This window comes from Musa acuminata, chromosome BXJ2-8, assembly GCF_036884655.1.
Source record: "Musa acuminata AAA Group cultivar baxijiao chromosome BXJ2-8, Cavendish_Baxijiao_AAA, whole genome shotgun sequence".
NCBI lineage: Eukaryota > Viridiplantae > Streptophyta > Magnoliopsida > Zingiberales > Musaceae > Musa > Musa acuminata.
In genome coordinates this window covers 712,911-736,477 of record NC_088345.1, presented here as the reverse complement: position 1 = coordinate 736,477, position 23,567 = coordinate 712,911, and the positions used below count along the sequence as shown (strand labels likewise).

The 23,567-nt window shown below is 40.8% G+C and overlaps 2 protein-coding genes and 1 long non-coding RNA gene across 4 annotated transcripts; 1 reads left to right on the top strand and 2 right to left on the bottom strand.

Annotated features, from left to right (window-relative positions):
• Positions 1 to 157: 157 nt before the first annotated feature.
• LOC135619132 (proline-rich protein 4-like) lies at positions 158 to 1,761 on the bottom strand. Its single transcript, XM_065120840.1, has 2 exons — positions 1,263 to 1,761; positions 158 to 1,172 (listed from the first exon to the last, which is right to left on the bottom strand). The coding sequence occupies exons 1-2, from the start codon at positions 1,423 to 1,425 to the stop codon at positions 499 to 501; spliced, it is 837 nt and encodes a 278-aa protein (XP_064976912.1). The 5' UTR covers positions 1,426 to 1,761; the 3' UTR covers positions 158 to 498.
• A 1,493-nt stretch (positions 1,762 to 3,254) lies between these two features.
• LOC103994168 (uncharacterized) lies at positions 3,255 to 13,411 on the top strand. 2 transcript variants are annotated; one of them, XR_010489316.1, is made up of 4 exons: positions 3,255 to 3,466; positions 3,638 to 3,757; positions 6,680 to 6,779; positions 13,140 to 13,411. It is a non-coding gene; the product is annotated as an uncharacterized LOC103994168 (long non-coding RNA). The 2 variants fall into 2 exon arrangements; XR_010489315.1 differs by having other exon boundaries at positions 6,675 to 6,779.
• Positions 13,412 to 15,914: 2,503 nt separating this feature from the next.
• On the bottom strand, positions 15,915 to 18,071 carry LOC103994169 (bidirectional sugar transporter SWEET14-like). The gene is made up of 6 exons (XM_009414493.3): positions 17,908 to 18,071; positions 17,261 to 17,297; positions 16,952 to 17,162; positions 16,702 to 16,863; positions 16,493 to 16,612; positions 15,915 to 16,417 (listed from the first exon to the last, which is right to left on the bottom strand). Exons 1-6 carry the CDS (start codon positions 17,957 to 17,959, stop codon positions 16,142 to 16,144), a joined length of 858 nt encoding a protein of 285 aa, XP_009412768.2. The 5' UTR covers positions 17,960 to 18,071; the 3' UTR covers positions 15,915 to 16,141.
• Positions 18,072 to 23,567: the final 5,496 nt, after the last annotated feature.

Here is a 23,567-nt window from a genome sequence, read left to right as displayed (position 1 = left end):
TACATTGCATAACACTAGTAGGTAATCTGTTTATCCTTTTGAGTTGTATTTTATACTCTCAGTTCACAAAGCATGCTTGTAAATTCATTATTGTTGTCTATCGGCTGTAGATTTTAGTTCATTGTCGTTCTAAATCTTATCATGCGTTTGTAGTCGTATTATGCTTTCAGTTCTAATTCATTATGGGGTTCTCACTGAGCATTCATTACATACTTTCCGCTGCCTAACGTCTCTTGCTTGGTTACTGTGAGAGTTGAGACACTGGCGGTGTCAACCGAGAAGCAAAGCAAAGCAAAGCAAGACCACAGACGTTCTTTCAACAACACCCAGTGACTTCATTTACTGATCCCAAATGATCAGCTACCTCACACACTGTCCTCGGATAAAAAAAGTAGAAAGAAATTCGTGAAGAAGCTGCTAATTAACCTCCAAAAATGTCTCTAACTAGTGCTTGGTTTCTCCCGGATTGCGACACCTCTCTGAGGAGGACAAGGTGCGTCAAGGTTTTGATGATGGAACGAGAGCTGGAGGCTGAAATCCGGAGGAATAAGGGGGAGTCGGAGTTGGAGTTGGAGTTGGAGTTAGAAAAGGTATGGGAGGAAACGGGAAGGGAAAGTACGGTGGCTTCAGAAAAGGAAGAAGCCAAGATGGGATGGGAAAAGGAAGAGAGGATGGATCGGGCAACGAAATGTGAGGGAAGGGGAAGGGAAGCGATGGTGGGATCAGAAACGGCAGCGGAGAGAAGGGGAACGGGAGACTTGGCCAAGGAATTCCAAATGGTGGAAGAATCGGCCAAAAGATGAAGGACGAAGTTGCGAAACTCGACATGGCCGCCTCCTTAGCCCCGCACCGCGGCACGTTTCTCCGGGCTGGTCTATAGCTCAATGCGTTCAGGTTGAAGTAGCAGACGTTGCTCTCCCTGTCTTTGACGGCGACGTGCGCAGTCGAACTCCTGAAGCCCGCGACGTCGCAGCGCCGAGACGAGCTCTTGCTCAGGCTGGCTCGGCACATGGACTTGATCTCCCGCCCTTCTCGGCACTCGAATCCGTCCACCGGGGGGATTTCCAGCTTGTACACTCCGAATCTGTCGGTTGTTCTGTCAGCCGTGATCGACATCGCTTCTCTCGACGTGGAGTTGGCGACGAACTTGCAGTCTATCTGCACCTCGGCACCTGGTGGTGGGATCCAGAAGAGAACGAAGCTGGCACATGACGTACGCAGGAGGGAACGAGACATGGCATCGGATTAACTGCAAGTTTTACCTCGCAGGAAGTAGCTGTTCTTGGAGAAGTTGTTGTAGGCGCAGGTATCGCAGTAGACTGCACCCAGCACGGTGATGTGGGGAATGCGATGCGGAAGAGCTTCAGCGGAGAGGGAATCGGTGCAAAGAGCCGCAATCAAGAGCACCAGGGTCGCTGGATTCATGGCGAACAGGGGTGTGATGGACAAAGCGAGAGGTTTCTTGTTCTTCGAGATCTACCACTCCGGTTCATATGATCGAAGAAGCCAACCGAGGATTGCCAAGCGAAGGAAACAAGGACATGTGAGGGGTGTTACTTCACGGGGGCTTGTGATTGATTTGGAAGCTTGCTGCGGGTCACATGTTGACAGTAGCTTTTCTGCGTCCTGCGGGGCGCTGATAAAGAATTTGAATCAGAAGATATATTGTACGTGCAGCTGCTGTCTTTAGCACAGGAACATCTCGTGTCTCTCTCTCTCTCTCTCTCTCTGCCTCTCTTTGCTTGTTTTCTCTTTCCCCTATCTCTTCTCTCTTCTCTCTTGCCTCAGAGATTGGGAGGCAGAGATCACAGTGTTTTAGTGGACTCAAGCCACTGAAGGAATTGCTCGCTTTTCTTTTGAGGATGCTCGACTTTGGATCCCCAAAAGATTCACGGGAAGCTGTTTGAAAGGAAGGTACAAAAGGGGGTCATTTCACCTGTCACGTGAGGAGGGTAAGGTGACTATTTTGGACCGGACCGTGGTGCGTCGGCCGCTCCGGCTTGATGTGGTTCTTGGGTTTGACCAGTTATGACCAGCATTCGAAGCTTAGACATTGAAAATTGCTTTCAAAGTATGCTTATTGGTTTCCTTTTTTTTTTTAAAGGTATATTACCTTTACAAGAAAATACAAAACTGTTCTAAAAATAGTATTTAAATATTTCTTTTCTTATAAGGGTTTGGTGCAAGAAATCCTAAAAGTTTTCTACGTCTCGCAGCCGTAAGCTTCTCTTATGATCGATCTTACTATCATTCTAACATCTCCCCTCATGCTTAAATTGGATTGGGTTTCATACCGTACACTAAACCTAAGAATACGATACAATTTTATCATGATCTATTGTAATTTTATCAAGATTGATTTAAATATTTTGATAATATTATAGTGATTATTGTTGATAATTTTTATGTTAGAATCTGTTTATGTTGACTCACAGTAGTTAATAGACATTATGATCTGTTTACGTGGTATGTTGACTCATAATATTTAAATCAAAATAATTGATTTAAATAGTTAACAAATATTAGAATATATGATTGTCTTATAATAAATTATTAATATAATTATATATATAATTTAAGTTTAAAAAATTACACATATAAGTTATAATACTTTATAAGTCATCTCTCCCGCGAAGAGACAAAGGTATAAAAGGCCAAAGGTAGAGGTGAGGAGGAGTTGGACCATAATATCATAGGCGTAGCAGGTGGGGGTGCAGGAGAGAATGAAGTGAGAGGTGATGGGGATGAAGACACCTAGGTGGAGGAGGAAGATAGACTAGGAGATCACTGTATACCTAGTGTTGGACTCGTTGACGCACATCCACCTAAGGTAGCACTGAAAGCTCTTAAGCTTGTCGTCAATACGAGAGAGGTTACGTGCGTACGATACATTGCTAGGCAATAACGGCTCGATGTTGCTATTAATGGTCGCTTCCATGATGACACCTCCTCCCGCTATTGATGAATGTCTCAATTTTTTTAAAAAATTTAAATTACATGCATCATTATGTTAATGGTTTATTGTGAGTCAATATGCTTAACTCTAACGTCTATTAATTTAGACTCGACATAGGTCATATTTTGAAAATATAGATATTACTTGACACATGAGTAAAAAATAAGGGTATAAGAGATTAAAAATTATAGGAACTAAACTGGATTTTACTCTAATTTTATAGAAATAATGATTTTACACAATGATAAATAAATAAGTTACCAAATTATTAAATTAAATGGACTGAGCAAGCGTCCCATCAAAGGTAACATCTGCGGGATTTGCTCTCGTATCGGCGAGAAGACCTCAGTCGAGAGCCATTCCACCGATTGCTTTTGTACTGTGCGAAGAATACCCTAAGCGAAGACCTTAGGGTTTCTCCTACCAAAACTTCTCTGGTTGCTGTCAGTTGCATCTGTCTGCTGCTCAGTTGAGAGCCTTCCTCTATTGCTATTTGAAACCCTTCATTGGGTAATTGTTCCGTCGATCTTGGATCAGACATCTTGATGCTATTTTCCTCATTTAATGCAGGATTTCAAGAGAAAAAAAGTTACTTTCCTTCGTCAAAGTTCAGTTTTGCATCGTTCTTGTTAAATAGTTTGGTACCAACCCTTTCTTTATGATGTGTTTCTTTGCTCTTAGGTATTCGCGACGGGTCTCAGCAAGACTGAAATCGATTTGATAAGATTGTTGGAAGCTGCTCCTAGACAACAGAATCAAACAAAGCTCGTACATGCAAAGTATTTGGTCCAGCCTGGTGAGGTAGTTAATTCATGCGCCAAAGAAGTTCTCAGACAGACCAACTTCTATAGTTGTCATGATAATTCATCCATCATATTTAGATGTACGCTAGATCCATGCCATTGCACACTAGGAATATTAATCACTCTCTAGAAAGAGGCTACCTCTAGAGAACAACTAATATCTCTCTCCTGGTGTTCCTAAGATTTTAAATTTGCATATGGTTTAACGATTCAACAACCTTATAGCAATAATTTTTTTTCTTTTTTGTGTTGGTTAAATCTCCAAATTCATTAACTTTGGCAGTATATTATCACACTAAGGGTACAATTAGAGCAATTAGCTGTTGAGACTCCACCATAAGCAGCATCGAGGTATATTTAGCTGTTCTTAATGGCTTCCTTTTCTACTTCATATTTACCATCTAAGCAGACATTTCTAGATTTTTTATTGATAAGTTTTTTTCTTGGACTTCACTGCATATGAAAACTAAGTCAAATGCCAGGCTGTTTGTAGGCCTTTCATGAAGAAGTTAGTGCCTTCAATATAGCATGGATTGGAGAGGAAATTTAAGTATATTTATCAACCGAGATGTGCAAATACTGAGATGCAAACTGAGGCATCAATTGTACCATAGAGTTGCAGGAATAAGTACACCAAGATGGTCACTATAGGATCCAGAGGCTGAAAGGAGCAAGCATAGTATTTTCAAAAAGAAAGAAGAAGTCATCAATCAGAAATATAAGTAGAGGGAAAGTCGTGCAGGGCAAATGATAGCATAAAGAGAGCTCATTAGGGAGAGCGTTATTGAAAAGGGTGCATTAAATTTTTATTGTACTTGCAACATAACACCGGATACCAATATCTCTTTTAAATTTTCTCCAGTTTGCTAAACTAGGTAGCGTAAGTTGCATAAAGCTTCATATCTTCATTCAACAGCAATTTTTGACCTTACAACAGAAATCAAGCTCAACTTATATGCAAAATTAAGGTTTTCAACAGATCAAATTAGATGGGAGATCTCAAACCCTTATTGTCAAAGGCATACCTGGATTAGTTCCTAAAAATTCCTTGAAGTATGTCGATTGATTCAGTTTCAGATTGAAGATTTATTGCATATTTGCATGTTGCAACCCATATATGATATGATGTATGAACGCATAGATATGGCTCTATAGCATGCTATGTCTGTACAAATCTTAGCACCAACATAATGCATGTCATCTAAAATGTTGCAAAGTTGCTTACATTGTTCCTGTTATAGAAATTGTTTTTTTTATTTCACCAATCATTTCTAGGTATTTTGTGTTACTGACAGCCGAACTACTATATATTACACCTTTCTTTTGGTTCTTCTTAAGCTAATAAAAATTTGAATTCATCCATTAGTTTTTATCCTTTGTGCTGACAATTTCCACATATAGCTACATAAATTAGTTTGCATTAACACTTCACTATCAAATTCTGTTAAACAGCTATTTTTCAAATATGTTCATATTATCCCATTAGACTTTCATAATTTTTTAAGGTTGTAACTGAATGTGCATTTTTTAGTCAACCGTGTACCAGTATGCTGTATACCGATCATACCAATGTAATATTGGCATGTTAAGCTTCTTTTTACCCAACGTACCATAGCCATCCAACACTGGTATCGTATGCCATATAGACCATGTGCTTATCCTATCTTGCTTATCTTTTTTTAATGATAATTTTTCTTTCTTTCACATTTGCTAACCCAAGAGGCACCTTCTATCTAAATTTAGGAGTCTTACTGATGCTTGGACTTGGCACTTTGTTCCCCCACTGCCATGTCTACTGGATACAACATAGCTGCTGGTTCAAGTTTTGAGTCTTGACTTGGCTATAATTTTATAGACAGGGTGAGAATAAGATGAGATTGACTAAACTTGACACTTCAGGCTGAAATCAGCCAATTTTGGTTGATTCTGGTAGGTTTGGGTTATTCCACCAATATTATTTTTAATAAAGAAGCAAACAAATGAAGTAGAATAAGGAGAGTAGTCATTAGAAGAAGAGTACCACTGCTTCTGAGAGAGAGAGAGAGAGAGAGAGAGTGAGAGAGGTAAATAAAGAAATGAAAAGTAGACAAGAGAAGAGAAAAAATAGTTAATATATAAAAGTCATACAACAACAAGAACAAAACAATAAATATGTATTTAAATCATAAATTAAAATATATATAGTTCCTCTTGTTACTATCTATATTACCACAAAACAAATTTAAGACAATGTTTCATGGATTACCTCTGAATTTTGATTCTGAGCATGACTCAGAATAAGATTCCTAGTTGAATTAAAATTTAAAAAATTAAATAAAAATAATTACTGCAGGGATTTGACAATGCTGCAGGGATTCGACGATGGCAGTAAAGTTGGATGCAGGAGCACTGACTCGCATTGAGAAAAATAGGTGTATTATGAGCCTGTTTATACATATGTTGTGTTTTGGTTTCTGCTCTCTTGAGTGATAAATTTCATTGTGGCATTGCATGCATGCTAGTGAGAACTATACATCTTGAGTGAAAATTAGATTTGGCCTTCAATTTATCCTTTTGTGATATTATGGAGAACATGATTACCTTATCAAAAATTGTCTGTCGAGCAAATATTACTTTTTGATGAGTGCTATATATAATTTATACCTCAACAACTGTAGTCTTTGATAAGAGTGGGAAGGTGCATCTATGTTTCGGTTTTTCTGTAGGAAATTTTGAACTTCTTGGTAAATTTCCTGGTTGTCAGTAGATGATGGTACAGAGTAGGCTCGTGTTTTCCTAGTGTCATTTTGTTGCCAGGGGCCCATTCACTTGTTTTGACTACCTTTTCCAGTCACTTAACAGCCAGATTTAAAATTGATATTTTTGTCTAATAATAGAAAATTTCTTTTGAACCTTTTGTTGTCATTTTCTCATAGAACAGAAAGCTTCAAGAAGATTTGACAGACGATATGGTTGGCTTAGCACGACAGCTGAAGGAAAGCAGTCTCTTAATGGTCCAATCTTTGCAAGACACGGAGAAGGTATTGAGAATTTTCTAATCATCTCTTATTTTAGTCTCATGTTTTTGTGTCTCTATAGCTATAATCAATGCGAAGTGTTGGGAAGAAACCTGTTAATGCGGAATAATTCTTTCCCTCTTTGTGTATCAAAATAGGTTCCTCATCAAAATACCAACTTGATATTCAAATGCTAATATCAATCAGCACAGCATAAACAATAGAGCAATAAATCAATCACACAGTGAGACCAAATCTTTTTAACGTGAAAAACCCAATGTGGGAAAAACCACGGGACCGTAGTCCACCTCAAACTTCCACTATCAATAATGATGATAACAGGTTTACAGTAGGTCTTCTCTAGAATAACTAGAGGATCAGAATAACATCAAGAACATAGATCTTGGCTCAAGAATACCATATCTTCATCACATAGGTGGATCTCCTCCAAAGAGAATTCTAGGTCTCACAGAGTGGATATCGCAGGAAAGTACCTTAGAGAGGGTAAACTATAGATCAACAACGTTAGGATTGTAGAGTTTGCTGCAAGGATTCTCCACATAAAATTTGGGCCGAAACTGACAACGTTTGGCCACCGATCGTCAAGCAGAAAAACTCAGAAACCTTACTTTCTCTCTCTATTTCTCTCTCCTCTTTTCTCTCTGCATGCCGTCGCTGTTCACTGTGCACGTACACTGCACGCTGCACGCTGGACGCTGCTCTGCGTTTTTCTTTTCCCTGCATACCCTAATTTGCCTTACTTCACCTTAATTAGTGATTTGGGCTCAATAGGCCTAATTTGTCCAAGCCCACATATGGGCTGGACCCAACAATTCTCCCCCTCCAGCTCATATGGTGGGCTGTACCAAGCCCGCTCTTCGCCTACATGCTTCAAGCTTCTCCTTAGGCAAAGACTTTGTCAACATATCTGAACCATTCTCATTGGTATGCACTTTTTCCAACTGTAATTCTTTCATCTCAAGCACATCACGAATCCAGTGATATCTCACATCAATATGCTTGGATCTAGAATGGTATGTTGAATTCTTAGAGAGGTGAATGACGCTCTGACTGTCACAGTAAACAGTATATACTTCCTGTTTCAAGCCCAATTCATGTAGAAACTTTTTCATCCATAAAGTTTCCTTACAGGCTTCAGTAACTGCTATGTATTCTGCTTCAGTGGTTGATAGAGCAACACACTTCTGTAACTTAGACTGCCAAGAGACTGCTCCTGCAAATGTCATCAAGAATCCCGAAGTGGACTTCCTGGAATCAGTATCACCTGCCATGTCTGCATCTGTGTACCCTTCTAACACAGGTTCATCACTGCCAAAACATAAACACAACCTGGAAGTACCTCTTAGATATCTTAATATTCATTTCACTGCTGCCCAATGTTCCTTTCCAGGATTAGAGAGAAATCGGCTAATAACTCCAACTGCATGAGCTATATCTGGCCTAGTACAAACCATAGCATACATCAAACTGCCTACTGCAGATGAGTAAGGTACTATGGATATTTCTTCTTTTTCTTTCTCACTTGTAGGACATTGTTTCGAACTCAGCTTGAAATGACCTGCAAGTGGGGAACAAACTGCTTTGGCTTTACTCATGTTGAATCTTTCAATAACCTTTTCAATGTAAGTCTCCTGAGATAGCCAAATCTTCCTTTTCTTTCTATCACGAAGAATCTTCATGCCAAGTATTTGTCTCACCGATCCTAAGTCTTTCATGGCAAAAGACTTACTTAGCTCTCTTTTAAGCTTTTCAATTTTTCCAACATCATGGCCAACAATCAACATATCATCAACATATAGCAGTAAAATAATAAAATCATCATCTGAAAATTTCTTCATAAACACACAATGATCAGATGTGGTTCTATCATACCCTTGGCTCATTATAAAGGAATCAAACTTCTTGTACCATTGTCTAGGTGCCTGTTTGAGTCCATATAAGCTTTTCCTAAGCTTACATACCAGATTTTCTTTTCCCTTGACTTTGAAACCTTCTGGTTGCTCCATGTAAATTTCTTCTTCTAAGTCACCATGAAGAAATGCTGTTTTTACATCAAGTTGCTCAACTTCTAAATTCAAGCGGGCAGCCAAACCAAGAACAACTCGGATAGAGGACATTTTCACAACCGGAGAAAATATTTCTTCAAAGTCAATACCTTTCTTCTGACTGAATCCTTTCACAACTAGTCGTGCCTTGTATCTTTGTTGTGAGCTATTGTTTTCAGTCTTCAATTTATAAACCCACTTATTCTTGAGAGCTTTCTTCTCTTTCGGCAGCTTTACCAAGTCATAGGTGTGGTTCTCAAGTAAGGATCTCATCTCTTCTTGCATGGCTTTAACCCACTCACTCTTATTCTCATGTAGAATAGCTTCTTGGTAAGTTTCTGGCTCTCCCCCGTCAGTAAGCATAACATACTCATGTGGAGGATATCTGGTAGAGGGTTGTCGCTCTCTAGTGGACCTTCTCAATGGAATCTCAACTGGTGGTGGAGGTGCCTGTTCAGTTGGTTCAGCATCATCAACTGTAGATGTATCATCACTAGTATTCTCACCACAATCTTCTTGTTCATCTCCCCCATGATCATCATGAACTACAGGTGAAGGAACTGGACCCAAACTCCAAGGAATATAAACAGAGGTTTATGGCTTCTCAACATTATCACCATCATCAAACAATTGGTCTTCAAGAAACACAACATCTCTGCTTCTAATAATCTTCTTGTTCACTGGATCCCATAATCTGTACCCAAACTTTTCATGACCATATCCCAAGAAGATACATGCTTTTGTCTTATTATCAAGCTTGGACCTCTCATCTTTGGGAATATGAACAAATGCTTTACACCCAAAGACTCTCAAATGATTATAAGATATATCTTTTCCTCTCCATACTCTCTCTGGAACATCACCTTGCAGAGGAACTGATGGAGAAAGATTTATCAGGTCAACTGTAGTTCTCATAGCCTCCCCCCAAAATGACTTTGGTAACTTGGCGTGGGAAAGCATACACCTAATCCTTTCTTCAATGGTTCTGTTCATCCTTTCTGCCACACCGTTCTGCTGAGGAGTTTTAGGAACTGTTTTCTCAAGCCTGATACCATGGAACCTGCAATAATTCTCAAAAGGACCCATGTACTCGCCACCATTATCTGATCGAACACACTTTAGCTTTCTGCCAGTTTCTCTTTCAACATTGACATGAAACTCCTTGAAAGCATCGAGTACCTGGTCTTTAGATTTCAAAGCAAAAGCCCACACTTTTCTAGAATGGTCATCAATAAAAGTAACAAAATAAAGAGCACCTCCAAGAGTTCTAGTTTGCATAGTACAAACATCAGTATGAACTAAATCAATAACATCAGATCTTCTAGATGATGGATATGTCTGAAATGCAACTCTATGTGTTTTTCCAACTAAGCAATGATCACAAGATTTAAGAGATGTACCTTGCAACTCTGGTAAGAACTGCTTTCTAGCAAGAGTTTGAAGTCCCTTCTCGCTGATATGTCCAAGCCTCTTATGCCAAAGATCTATACTTTCACCTTTTCGAATTGCATTAATCTCTCCTTTGTGTAGCTTAGCTTCCATGACATAAAAAGAGTTAATCTTCTTTCCTTTTGCCACAATTAGAGAACCTTTAGTGAGTTTCCATTTACTTTCACCAAAATAATGTGCAAAGCCCTCATCATCAAGTCTACCTGTAGATATCAAGTTAAGACGAATATCTGGAACATGCCTTACATCTTTGAGTATCAATTTGCTCCCAATACTGGTCTCCAAGCAAATATCTCCAATACCCACAATCTTAGATGTACCATTGTTTCCCATTCTGACATTACCAAAATCACCAGCAGTGTAAGATCTAAAGAAATCACCATGAGAAGTAACATGAAATGAAGTACCAGAGTCAATTACCCAATTACTGTCCTGAGCTACAAGGCTAACACAACCTTTATCACAGACAATAGTGATATTACCTTCAGCAGCAACTGTATTGGTCTCTTTTTCATTTTTCTTCATTTCATTTTGTTCTCGCTTCCAAAACCTACACTCTTTCTTCATGTGACCTAGTCTGTTACAGTGAAAACATTTGATATCTCTTCTAGGCTTGGATCTTCCTCTATAACTATATGGATTTCTGCTATGACTTCTTCCACGTCTTTCTTGTTTTTCAGTAACAAATGCACCAGAAGAAGATTCACCCTGTTCTTTTCTTCTTGCATCTTCATTTAGCAAACTGTCTTTAACCATATCTATGGTTAGAGTCCCCTCTGGCGTGGAGTTACAAATAGTCACCACATACGTTTCCCAACTTTCTGGTAAAGAGCTGAGAAGTAATATTCCTTGCATCTCATCATCTATATTCATTTTCATAGCAACCAACTTGTTTGCAAGACTCTGAAATAGGCTTATGTGCTCAATAATGTTACCACCATCTTTATACTTCAAATTTACAAGCCTTCTGAGGAGAGAAATTCTATTTCCCACTGTCTTTTTCGCAAAAAGATTTTCTAACCTTTGCCAAACAACATCAGCTCTGGTTTCATCTGAAATATGCTCATGCAAGTTTATATCCATCCATCTTCTAATATAGGCAATAGCTTTTCTATGTTGAACTTCCCATTCTTCATCGTCCATAATAGAAGGTTTATCTTTAACCTTGATAGGCTTATACAAATATTTGCAATAGAGCAAATCTTCCATCAGACGCCTCCAAGTGGAATAATTTGATGAGTTCAATTTAATCATACCATCTGACTGCTTCATTTCAATCACACAAGAAAACTAGCACCAAACAACCTGATGCTCTGATACCACTTGTTGGGAAGAAACCTGTTAATGCGGAATAATTCTTTCCCTCTTTGTGTATCAAAATAGGTTCCTCATCAAAATACCAACTTGATATTCAAATGCTAATATCAATCAGCACAGCATAAACAATAGAGCAATAAATCAATCACACAGTGAGACCAAATCTTTTTAACGTGGAAAACCCAATGTGGGAAAAACCACGGGACCGTAGTCCACCTCAAACTTCCACTATCAATAATGATGATAATAGGTTTACAGTAGGTCTTCTCTAGAATAACTAGAGGATCAGAATAACATCAAGAACATAGATCTTGGCTCAAGATTACCATATCTTCATCACATAGGTGGATCTCCTCCGAAGAGAATTCTAGGTCTCACAGAGTGGATATCGTAGGAAAGTACCTTAGAGAGGGTAAACTGCAGATCAACACCGTTAGGATTGTAGAGTTTGCTGCAAGAATTCTCCACATAAAATTTGGGCCGAAACTGACAACGTTTGGCCACCGATCGTCAAGCAGAAAAACTCAGAAACCTTACTTTCTCTCTCTATTTCTCTCTCCTCTTTTCTCTTTGCACGTCGTCGCTGTTAACTGTGCACGTACGCTGCACGCTGCACGCTACTCTGCGTTTTTGTTTTCCCTGCATACCCTAATTTGCCTTACTTCACCTTAATTAGTGATTTGGGCTCAATAGGCTCAATTTGTCCAAGCCCACATATGGGCCGGACTCAACACGAAGCATGTCACAAAAATCAGGTCAGGGAGAACTTCTTGCTAATGCACTCAAATAGATGCCAACACCACTGATCAAGGACTTATTTATGATCATTTTATCCTTCAACTGACCTAAACTGTAATTAATTTCCTAGAAATTTCGGCCATTTAGATGATCTTCATCCTCTTGCTTATTTAACTTTATCCTACAACTCATACCTTACCAACTCAAGACTATAATTACCTAAAAAAATGATGATAATATTATGAATTGCATTTATGAGTTTATCATCTTGTCAGTTGATTCTTCTGCTTAGACCAATGCAGCTTCCAAACAATGTGTGTCATGTCTTAATAGATTCACGATTCCATCGAGTGCTGTCGAGCACCGGCCATGTCATGGAGGTGTATTCAGAAAGTTTGAAGACCACCTACTTTGGCATGGCTTGTGATCTTCGTGATGACTTGTGTCTTCATCATAATGTGATGATTTTACTCATCCGTGTAACCTGACTCGTTCTTCCATAGTTGACCTTTCTAGTACACGAGAAAGAATGCTGCAGTAGATGACTTGTTTGGCTTTTTTGGTGTATACTTGTGTCATCTCATTGCTTGGAATATTGCACTGCAAAGTTCTGATATTAGATTACTTCACATAGACTAGTGCTGTCCAGTTCATAGCAAATAATTTCTGCATTATTGTGGAATTGCTTTTCTATTTCTTAGAGGTTGGTAAAGCTACTAAGTCAACAGAAAACTAAGCTGACCAACAGACCCGTCTCAGTCTTTTTCTTAACCGTCAATAACAGTGGATAACCCAAGAAATTTGATTGCTACAGAGCTTTCTACAGTGGATAACCCCTGAAGTCGAAATCGGTCCGTACTGGAATATCGATCTGCATGTTAGGTAAATACCGGTCGATACAGTGAAATTGAATTGGTTGCTACCTATATAATTTGATACACTGTTTTCTTACCATTAAAATTTTCTTATTTTTATAACATAATTTGATGGCATGACATTTATTGTCATTTCCAAATGGTAACGCTTTCTGTGACCTTGGCATCTGCATCTTTGTCAGCAATTCCTTTTTGTCTAAATTTCGTATGAGATCTTAGTATCTGTTGTTTTTTTTACTTGTAAGACGTCGTGCACAACATTAAAGAGGGCGTGATGGTTGGAATTGTTATATGTTGGTAAAATGATTTAGGCATTTGAAAATTAGCATAAAATTGTATAAACATAACATAAATCCATATAGCCTGCAATAATTAATTTTATGGATAATGAGTGTGTTAACTTGGAGTCTCTAAAGAAATGTAGTCTATCCGAGTAATCTGGATTTTAGTTGAAAGACGTGACGAGGAAGGAAAATGCAAGTTCCCTCTATGAATTATGATCTAAGATCCAAGACTATTATGAGGTTTAATCAACTTTTATTTGTTTCTTTTTAAGAGTTTGTATAGCATCAAAGCACAAGGATCGATCAATACTTGGGTTTGCTTGTTGATTGGCTTGTTCTTTGACTGAAACTCCAATCCAAATCACAAATAGGTCTGATTCACTTGTTGGATTAATTATTATTATTATAAAAAAAATCGAATTGATCACATAATTTTTTGGATTAAAATAAAATCAATTCGATTTGATAAATATAGTTAATTTTACTTGAATATCTTTAATTTAAGCTTTAATTATTTATCTAAGAGAGAGTTTATGTCCATTGATCTTTCTTCTCTCTCTCTCTTTTGGGTGGTGCTCACTCTTCCTAAGGCTCACACTCTTCGTTCTCTCTCCACCCCTCTCATGTATCTTTTCTTTACTTCCTTCTTTTCCTATTCATCAAAAACTGAGCTTAAAATTCATAATAGGAAACAAAAACTCCTTGGGATAGAACTACCTAATGATATTTTGATGAATAAAAAAGTATTCTTTTTTATCTCTAAAAAATTTCATATGCATCAGGACAATTATGTCAGATAAATTAATTATTTTTTAATATTTAAATAATTTATTTTGTATTGGATTTAATGTAATCTACCTTTTAGATATCTTCACACCCTGTTTGATCAAGATACAAAGTTTATGATTGTAATGCTGGTTCACACTATCATTTTTACAATTAAAGTTTCATTTTTCATTTATTTAAATATTTCTAAAAAATATATGGTTATATTATTTATGGCATATCTATGAAGACACTGTGTAAGTCTGTACAAAGATATTTTAATTGATTGAAAATCTAATATAAACTAATCTTAGTCTCTAATAGATATTCTTATTAGTTTAGAAATAAAAATGCAAATTGACATCTGCATCAATTATATTATCGTTTAATATGATTGCAGCGTTTCTATGAAAGTACAAAATATAATATTATTATTGTTACCAACATTTTGGAGACAACAAATATGTAGGAAAAACAGAATGACAGAGCATTTATTTGAGGAGAATAAAAAGTAATAAAATAAAATATTTTTTTCTCAATAATTCGTGTGGAAAGAAAAAGGAATATACTCCTCGATAGTCTTCGTCCAAAATCGTACAGGAAAAATGTCCGGTGACAGAAGGATTAGAATATAGAAGAAGCCTCAACACTCGAAGAACAGCCGCAATTTGCCAGCTGAGTTTAACACTCTCTCCTTAAAGTCAGCCACAAGTTCAACGAGGAATTGGCCATTTCCGACAACACAAGTGGCATTATTGATCTCAAGTTTCAAACCTATCAAGCAATAAAAGAAGGTGGCCTTCAACTTGCACGGTTTAATGCACCGACTTCAACTTGATAATTTCAAACTTATCAAGCAATAAAAGAAGGTGGTCGTCAACTCGCACGGTTTAATGTATCAACTTCGACTTGATAATTTCAAACTTATCGAGCAATACTTGCAGGAAGTTCTCATCAAATCGCGCGTGAAAACGATGCGAGTATCGTATGGAAATAATTTACTACTGGACAAATCATATGGCAAAAGTTTTTGTCATGCGAAACATATTAGACACAACAGGAAACCAATTCAAATTGGAAGCACTACGTGAAACTGCAGGCGAGTGGGGATTTCGGAGTCAACCTTTCATGCATGAACCCCTCTTAAGGTTGAGTGCACGCGTCCGTCTTGATATGTTGTAATTAGGTGGCGAGGTCACAAGTCAAAACGCAAGGTCATGTGCCTGCCGTAGACTTCTCAGCTCCGTTAGTTTCGTTGAGAAGTTCCAAGGTCAACCTGTCGTTTGGACCAAACTAAAGATGACACCGACGAGAAGAGGACGACTGTGTTCGTGTCCACATTGGGGTAGTCTTAGTTGGGGTGAATATAAACTACTACAGTCGTATCGTAGTTTATATTAGGACAGTGCTTGGTGAGAACCATGACAAGCGGGGGATGGGACACATAGTTAGATCATGTCAGCACTGAGAGAGTGCTGCTAAGCACTTGTCACCTTCATCTGCCAACTCGATGCATGCTAATTTTCAGCTAGATAAGCTGATGATTTGGGCAGGCCTCGTTGCCTCTTGCATCAGCTTCTTTGTTCTTCCAAGAAAGCGGTAGAAGATGTCGTCGTTCACAGAAGGTGGAGTTAAGATAGATAGCGCTGGTATCAATCCGGTTAATGGCAGAAAGAAAAGGCAGGCACTTTATTATTGCGATGATGATACATGGACACACTACACTTGTTTGTTTTTCTTCTGGGGATATAAGTAGTCGGACACATAATCTTTAGAAGCTAGAATTAAGGCGCCTATGAAGTAGAGGAATCGGTAAAAGGAAGGAGTGGGGGTGATGCAATATGACATCTTCAATGTTCTTTGTATCTTCGTTCGAGACCGGCCTGCATGCCTCACACTGCGTTGATCTCAATCCCCTCCTCTGCTGCTGCTGCTGCTGCTGCCGTCTTTCCGTTGTCTACGCCTTCACCGTCCTCGTTGCCCTTCTTCTTGCGATCGTTCTCCTCGATGCTGACCTGCAACTCCGATGCCGGGGTCGTGATCAGCTCCGCGATCTTGAGTATGTGCTCAGGCACCGTTGGCTCCACCACGACGTTCTTCTTCTTCTTGTAGATGATGTAGAGCAGCATTTGTGCAATCCCGAATACGAACCCCAAGACATTTGGAAGCTGCATTTGCCGAGAGAATCAAGTGTTCAAGCAAGAACGAAGAGAAACAAGAGCGACGTCCGGCTTCATTGTTACCTGAACGTATATGTCCTTGGTGAAGAGACCGTAGCCAAACCAGGCGATCGCGCTCAAGGTGAGGAAGAAGGACAAGAAGAATGGCATGAACTCCACGCTCTTGGTGCGGATAACGAGCCTCTGCACATTGGATTCAGCTTCGAACGTCAGTCGAAAAGAAAGACTGCACCGAGGCAATAGGTCGAACGAGATACTGATTCAGATCTTACGATGACGCTCAATGGAGCAGCAAAGACGCTTATGGAGAAGCCAACGCAGATCCATCCGAGAACTGTCACGCGATTGGAGCCTTTAAAGACTAGCTGAGTCAAGAGAACGATCGCAGCGAACGCCACCACATCCAAGAGGACGAATATTTGGATGCAAAAGATCTGCAACTCAAGATCGGGTAGCGCAAGATTAAATTTCTAGAGCCTTCAGAAATTATATATAGAGATGTACGTGTTCGTGATCACGAACCCTAGCCTTCTTGGGAGCATAGATGAGGTAGATGGTGATGTAGATTGTCTCGATGAACAGCCCGAAGGAGTTAATGGTGATGAGGAGCATCGAGTTGGTCTTGACAAACGCATAGTAGATCCACAGCATGCAACTGAAGAGCGCAACAACGTAAGGCACCGAGTGGAACCCTTCCGTCGATTTCTTCCGGTAAACCCGATAGAACGTAGGACTGCGTATAACGGGTAAGGATGGCGTCAGATTACAAGCAGGCACACACAAATGAATCAGCACACAGAAACATAAGAGAACTCGAGAGGTGATGCTTACATCGGGGCAAGAAACACCATGAACGAGATGAGATTGCCTGCAAATCTCGTAGCTGTCAGTAATATGCCATGAAACAAAAGGCTATGTATGCATGAAGGAGCAGCAGAATAAATATGATGATCCGCATGCATAGACTCACTAGGATTTTGGCAAGGGAAATGGGTCAAAAGCATGATATAGAGAAGCAATAGCAAAAGTAAATCTAGTTGTGGTTGGCTTGCGAATATTTATTTTTACTGAATGAAATAGAGAATGACGGGAGCATTGCATCACTGCCGGATGCCACATGCAGCACTGTGAAGAGTAGGTAGTTCACAAGAGTGCATGCTCCAAATTCCCCTTCCAGAACTTCTACTGTGGCTGCCTCACTGCATCACACGATCCTAACTTTATGTAGCTACATTCAGAAAGAAGACAGAGCCGAATGAATAGAACCCGATACGACTTCCCACTGAAGCGAGGCAAACAACAGCCGAGCAACCAAGAACGAGGAAACTTAATGACGATCTACATGAACAGCATAAGAAAAAAAAGGCAAGAGAGAAATAATTGGTAGACGGGTGACTCGGATATTGTTTCGGAGGACTTCACTAGAAGCATGATATGATGAGAGTGAAGGAGGGTGAGAAGATCTAAAGGGCGATCACCTAACATGCCGAAGGCGAAAGGCAAAGGGTGCTGCAATGATAGGCCAGCCATCTTCTCGTCGAGGAGAGCTCTAGAAATGAAGCACGAGCAAGGGTTTTCCCTCCTCCCCCCCTTACTAAGAAGGAAAGACAAGAACCGTCTTCCACTTCCTCTCCTTCTCAATTGCTGTGTGTATGTTGGCTCAGAACATGAGGTCGAAGGCCCATTTTATAGGAGAGCTGGGGGGCGATGAGCATTAGTATTTCACACATGTGAGTGGGAAGGCACAGGTCGTCACTGTCTAGAACTGCAGTTAGTCGTGGCATCGCACGTATAAAACTTGTAAACAGCAAGGAGAAACAAGATCGAATGTCACAACTTGATGTCACTGTCAACGTCAAAAAAAGGACATTTTTGTGTTGGAAATGCGAGGAAGAACATGACAAGATGAAAATATTTCATGTTTCACTAAAAAATCTTAGACAACTATATGTTCCATGATCTAACACATGGAGCTTATATAGTCTTCACACAGAGGTCTCTCTTTCAAGAATCAATGGCAAATTTGATTTATTCTTCTATCAGAAAGTCTAATGCATTTGACCTCTTGATATAATGAATCTCTTTATGATATCTGGACATGTTTAATTCTATCATAAAGATATTAGACAAATCATACTTAAAATATATATAATCATAGAAATGAACAGTTAAAGAAGTGAATTCGAATAGTGTCTCAACTAAATGAAATTAATACTAGGGAAGCAGTCTATTTTTAGTTGTTAGCTCAGTCGTCGTGAAGCAACGCTACCATCAACCATGACAATAACGAAGCCAAGGAAAACATGTTGTGCAAGTCATAGAAGGCTGCACTTGTGTCGGAATCAATCGCTAACACATTTTTCTTACTGCAGCTCGTACGTAGAGAGTTTCTAAGCTTGGTCCACAAGTGAGTTCAGATGAGAAGGAAAAAGGAGATGGAAACAAAGAAGGAAAACGATGGTTGTTGTTGTATGTGAGTCTAAGCAAACCACAAGAACCATGAGGTGTGAAGAAAGATATCATCATATTGATGTTTTAAAAAGGAAATTCAAAATTCTGTCTGATATGTTTAAACGGTAAACAGACATTGAAGACAGAATCAGATTTGAGTTTGAGACCATACTGATACTGTCATTATCATAAACAGACAAATAATGTTCTCATATTAAGCCCAAAAATGTAACTGGAAAAGGTCACTGTCAAATACTTTTTAGCCAGTGTCTAATGCTTGAACTTCCTTCAATTCCTGTGCGAGTTTGGTTCGGACATGATACTTGTCCATCCCATTTACCCACAGCATTAATCTTACCAGAATTTGCCAGGAGAATTGCGAGCCTTTTTCTTCCTGCCGCCAAAACCTGGTGGTGTGCCCTCTTATCTCTTTGGTGTTTACTTTCTTATCCTCGAAGCCATATACTCTATGCTATTTCGACGTGGTGCGGGACAAGAAGCACAGACTTGTTCCTTTTGTTCTCTCCTCTGCACCTTAGTGTTTGCTTGATTAGTATGAAAGCAAGCATCGAGTCATTTATTTAGAAAGATTAATTGGAGTAGGAAGATGATAGAGATTTGTTTTGGCTAAAATGGTATATAGTCCCATCATATTCTCATCCATAAAGCTATCTTATCTTTTTCACTGGTTTTAGTCTAGAATCTAAGGTCTTCCAAATTTATCGACGTTCTTTCTTAATTGCAGGATCTCACATACAAGCTAATTAAACGCGGCTAACTTTCGCTAGGAAATGAGGAGGATGAGATCTCGAGGAAAATGGGATAGCTTCCTTGCAAAACTATTGACAACGTAGTAATTTGTTTAAGAGTGAGGTGGGTTCTGTCACGTATGTTAAACTAGTTTGCCGCTTAATCAAAGAAAAGAAAGATAGGATCGGAAGGTCTCCTATCAAGATCTTCAGTTGGGAGGAAGCTTTGCTTACTAGCCAATAACCATGAAACCATTTGTAGGATCAAAACCAAGGAAGCAGTAAGTCATTCTTTTTTTTTTTTCTTTTATCCCTTCTGCTGCTTTTGTTTCTTTCGAAAGCATGCAGTTGTAGACTTCCATATATTGTGGCAACAGGCATTAGTCCTCACAACTGGGAAGATTCTTGTGATTTTGGTCCTCACAATTTCATGTGAAAAGGACCTGCATATTCCCGCAAATCCCATCTCATCTTTCCTATTACTGACATCATTCTCTTTGTCACCAACAAAAGATGCCGCGCCTAGTCCAAAACAATTTGCTGGCTCTTAGACAATAAGAACTTCCGTTGATATTCTCCACGGTGAACCTGTGAAACAGACTTGCCAGTTGAAGGCAGGCACTGCGATTCCAGCTTGGCATTTTACTCTGTGAAATGATAATCCATGAACAAATTCGACTTCGCCACGGACCAGAAGTTAATGGCCACCTTCCATTAGAGGGGGATCGAAAGGGTATAGAATTTTTGTTCTCCCAGTCACAGCAAGGCGCCATGATCAAATCAGGAGATGTTGGAAGATGGCTTTTGTGTTCTCCTGAGGTATATCTTACTGTTGGATGGCTGTCTAAAAGAAGTACAAAAATGTCAAGTAGCGTTCGGAATCTCTAAAAAAGCATTCTTCGTGCTCCATCTTAAGCGTTTAGCACGAAAGCTAGCAGATCATCTGATTTGACGACCTGGTGGAACGAAGCTTGCTTAAGGTTTCCATGTAGCACAATTCATGGAATGCTGCAGGTAGCAGATTCAACACTCGAATTATAATTGCCTTTCCACCCATACTTGAGCGAAACTACGACTTTCTTAGTGACTCCGGCTGGCAGCCTTGTCAGCCTCGGAGGCTGAGAATTGTGTTTCTTCTCACATATCAAACCACTAACCGTGGCAAGCGGAAAAGCTTTGTTTGGTAATCGATGGACGACACATGCTTTTTGAGTCGTGAAGTTTCTCGAGTTGATCGTGCTTACTTAGCATGCCATTAATGACACGGATTAACGATTGGCGTACACACGTTCTTTTCTTTTCTTTTTTTCTTGAGAGAGAAAAGGCTGGACTTATGATACGTGGCTGTTGTGTAGGAGACGTCCTGACGGCCATAGAAGAGTGCCACCACGGAGAGGAAGGCTCGAGGACTTGTTTGGAGGGGAAGCACTGAACTCCCCCTCTGGCTTCCACTTGGCTTTGCCCATACTCTCTACATTGTTCCATTATTGAGCTTGCTTTAGATGCATAGGTTCGCCAAGAATAGGCAGTGGTGGCGTTGTTGCTTAGGCCTTTCTTTTCATGACGAGGGGACTGTAATGTGTCATCATTCTGTGACAAGGATACATGAGACCGTGAGAGAAGCATCATATCATTCAGCTGAACTTACTTGCCTGCACTGGACCACTTGTCCTCCTCCTTTACTGACCATAGATATGTTGAGGATCTCTTTATCCCTCTTGCTCGGTACCATTTCAGGGGTTCGGAAGATGGAGGAGGGTTCAAGAACAATAATGTGGCCACTTGAACTAGTGGGATGTGGATGGAAGGCATGCATGCCGTCCTTTTTCTTTGCGAACAAGGGAAGGGTGGTTAAGAGGAGGCTCCGAGTGCATGCTTCTGTGGCCTTGCCAAATCCCTACTCAACCCAACAATGTGGATAAGGGTCGACCATATCCCGTAGCTCCGATCTTTTCCCCTGATCCAGCTCAGACTTAACTTTCTGAGGACGAAGTCTCGCGGAGCCTCCTCTCCCTCCGCCATTCGTCAACTTGCCGCAGCTGCAGCTGCCTTTAAGCCCCTCTTCTTCCTAAACCACACCGACATGGTGTACTCTGCTGCTTCGTGTTTGTTTCGTGAACTTTCCCAACGCATGGAAGAGGGCGGGCGTCCAAGTTGTCAAGGTGCTCCCTGGCCGATCTGATCCAGCGTGACGTGCCCAAGTTGCATGCTTGCCTGAGAACAGCTGTTGGCAACCCCTCGCGAGAGCCCACTAAGGATGGGATCGGCTTGTGCCTCTTGCGAGGGGGCGTGCAAGGCGGCCGAGGGGAAAGGTACAGTAGCTGGAGCCAAGTTTGGCACTACAAGGAATCTGCCACTGCCTCCACCTTGGACCACCTCTTCCTCACCTGTATCCTTCTCATGTCGTCCTAGCCTAGGTTGTGGTAACCCCAGTGAGTTACCCACCCCTCGTGCCCACTGCCGTCGATGTGACATCTTGGTGAAGCCATGCTGATGCGGCGCATCCTTGTTGGTCGCCTACCTTATCGTGGTCCACCAAACAATGTCGTCTGCTAAGATGGTCTGTTTCCACGTTTGACTAGTCAACTCTAGGATTTGATGTCCCGCAAATGCATGAAATGCAGCAAGTACTCTTTGACATCCAATCTAGCTTAGCATCCCCCAAGACACAATCTCCATCACCAACTCGCGTGTACTGGTTGGTGGCTCGAGGGTAAGACCGCAAAGGGTTCTTGGCTCGGCTCCCCTCTATGGTTAACCCATCCGGTCTCAATCGGTGTCGTATAACGAACGTTTACTTTTCCGGTGAGGAATCTGACTAAGCTCGATCGGTCTCCATCTCCGTAGATGAGATACATAGCACGCAAGTAAATCATGCATATGGCTAATGTCAGCAACGTAAGCCACGACGGATGAACGCGAAACGCGTGATGGGTACACTACACGGCGTCACCGTGTGACGGTACACACGCCAGCTGCGACCGTGACTCGTGCCTCTAGTCGTTCTGTGAGGCAGGCAGCGCATAGCATAGATCCCCCCCCCCCCGGTAGCGGTCAACAGCAGAGGACGGTTGGAGGTGGGGCCGGACTAGCGCCGGCCAATGGGAGCGTACCGCGTGACTCACCCGTCCCGCGGCCTCCCTTCGGGACCCACGGCAGCCTGCCGGTCGGCAGTACGGCGTCCGTACATCAATAATGAATGGGCCAGAGTCAAGTGGTGGGCCACCTCTTGTCTCCCTCCTCCTCCTCCTCCTCCTGCGTGGTAATGGGGAGTGGTGAGTGGTGGTGCCATTTGCAAGCCAAATCCCACACAGTGTCGACGGAGGTGACGCGGCATCAGATTGAGCCATGATGAGGAGCACGAAAACTTCGCCAATCACAACATCGAGTTAGGCCACAACTTTTGCACGTGGTCGTTGCTTGTGTGTATCGCACTACTCATCATCCTATCTATCCTACGCTGTCGCATACGCCTACAAAACGACAAACGGATAAATGTACACTGATACATCATTCTCGCAGACACTACACGCCAATGAGAGGATGTGGAATCGAGAGCAGTGGGTCCCATGTGAAGCCCACCGCATATGGGGAAGCTTCGAATCTTTAAAAGTCGATACAACATGGCCGAGAATGTGCTCCGAGGTATCCAAGCCGCCACCATCGGAACTACCAACGAAGACTGCTATACCCCACGGGCTCCACTTACGCCAGCTGAGCTGGAGGGCACGTACGATGTGAGCCATGTGTGAATGAGGTTCGCATGAGCATGTAGCATTCTCCCACGACTGCCGGCGACTCGCGATGCACCACATGCATGCTTCCATCACAGTGTCGTGTCCCTCCTCACTCCCAAAACATTGATAACGAAGAAGAAGATGAAGATGACGATTCGAGATGGAAACAAGTGCTGCAAGAGTATCACCACACGCGATGCC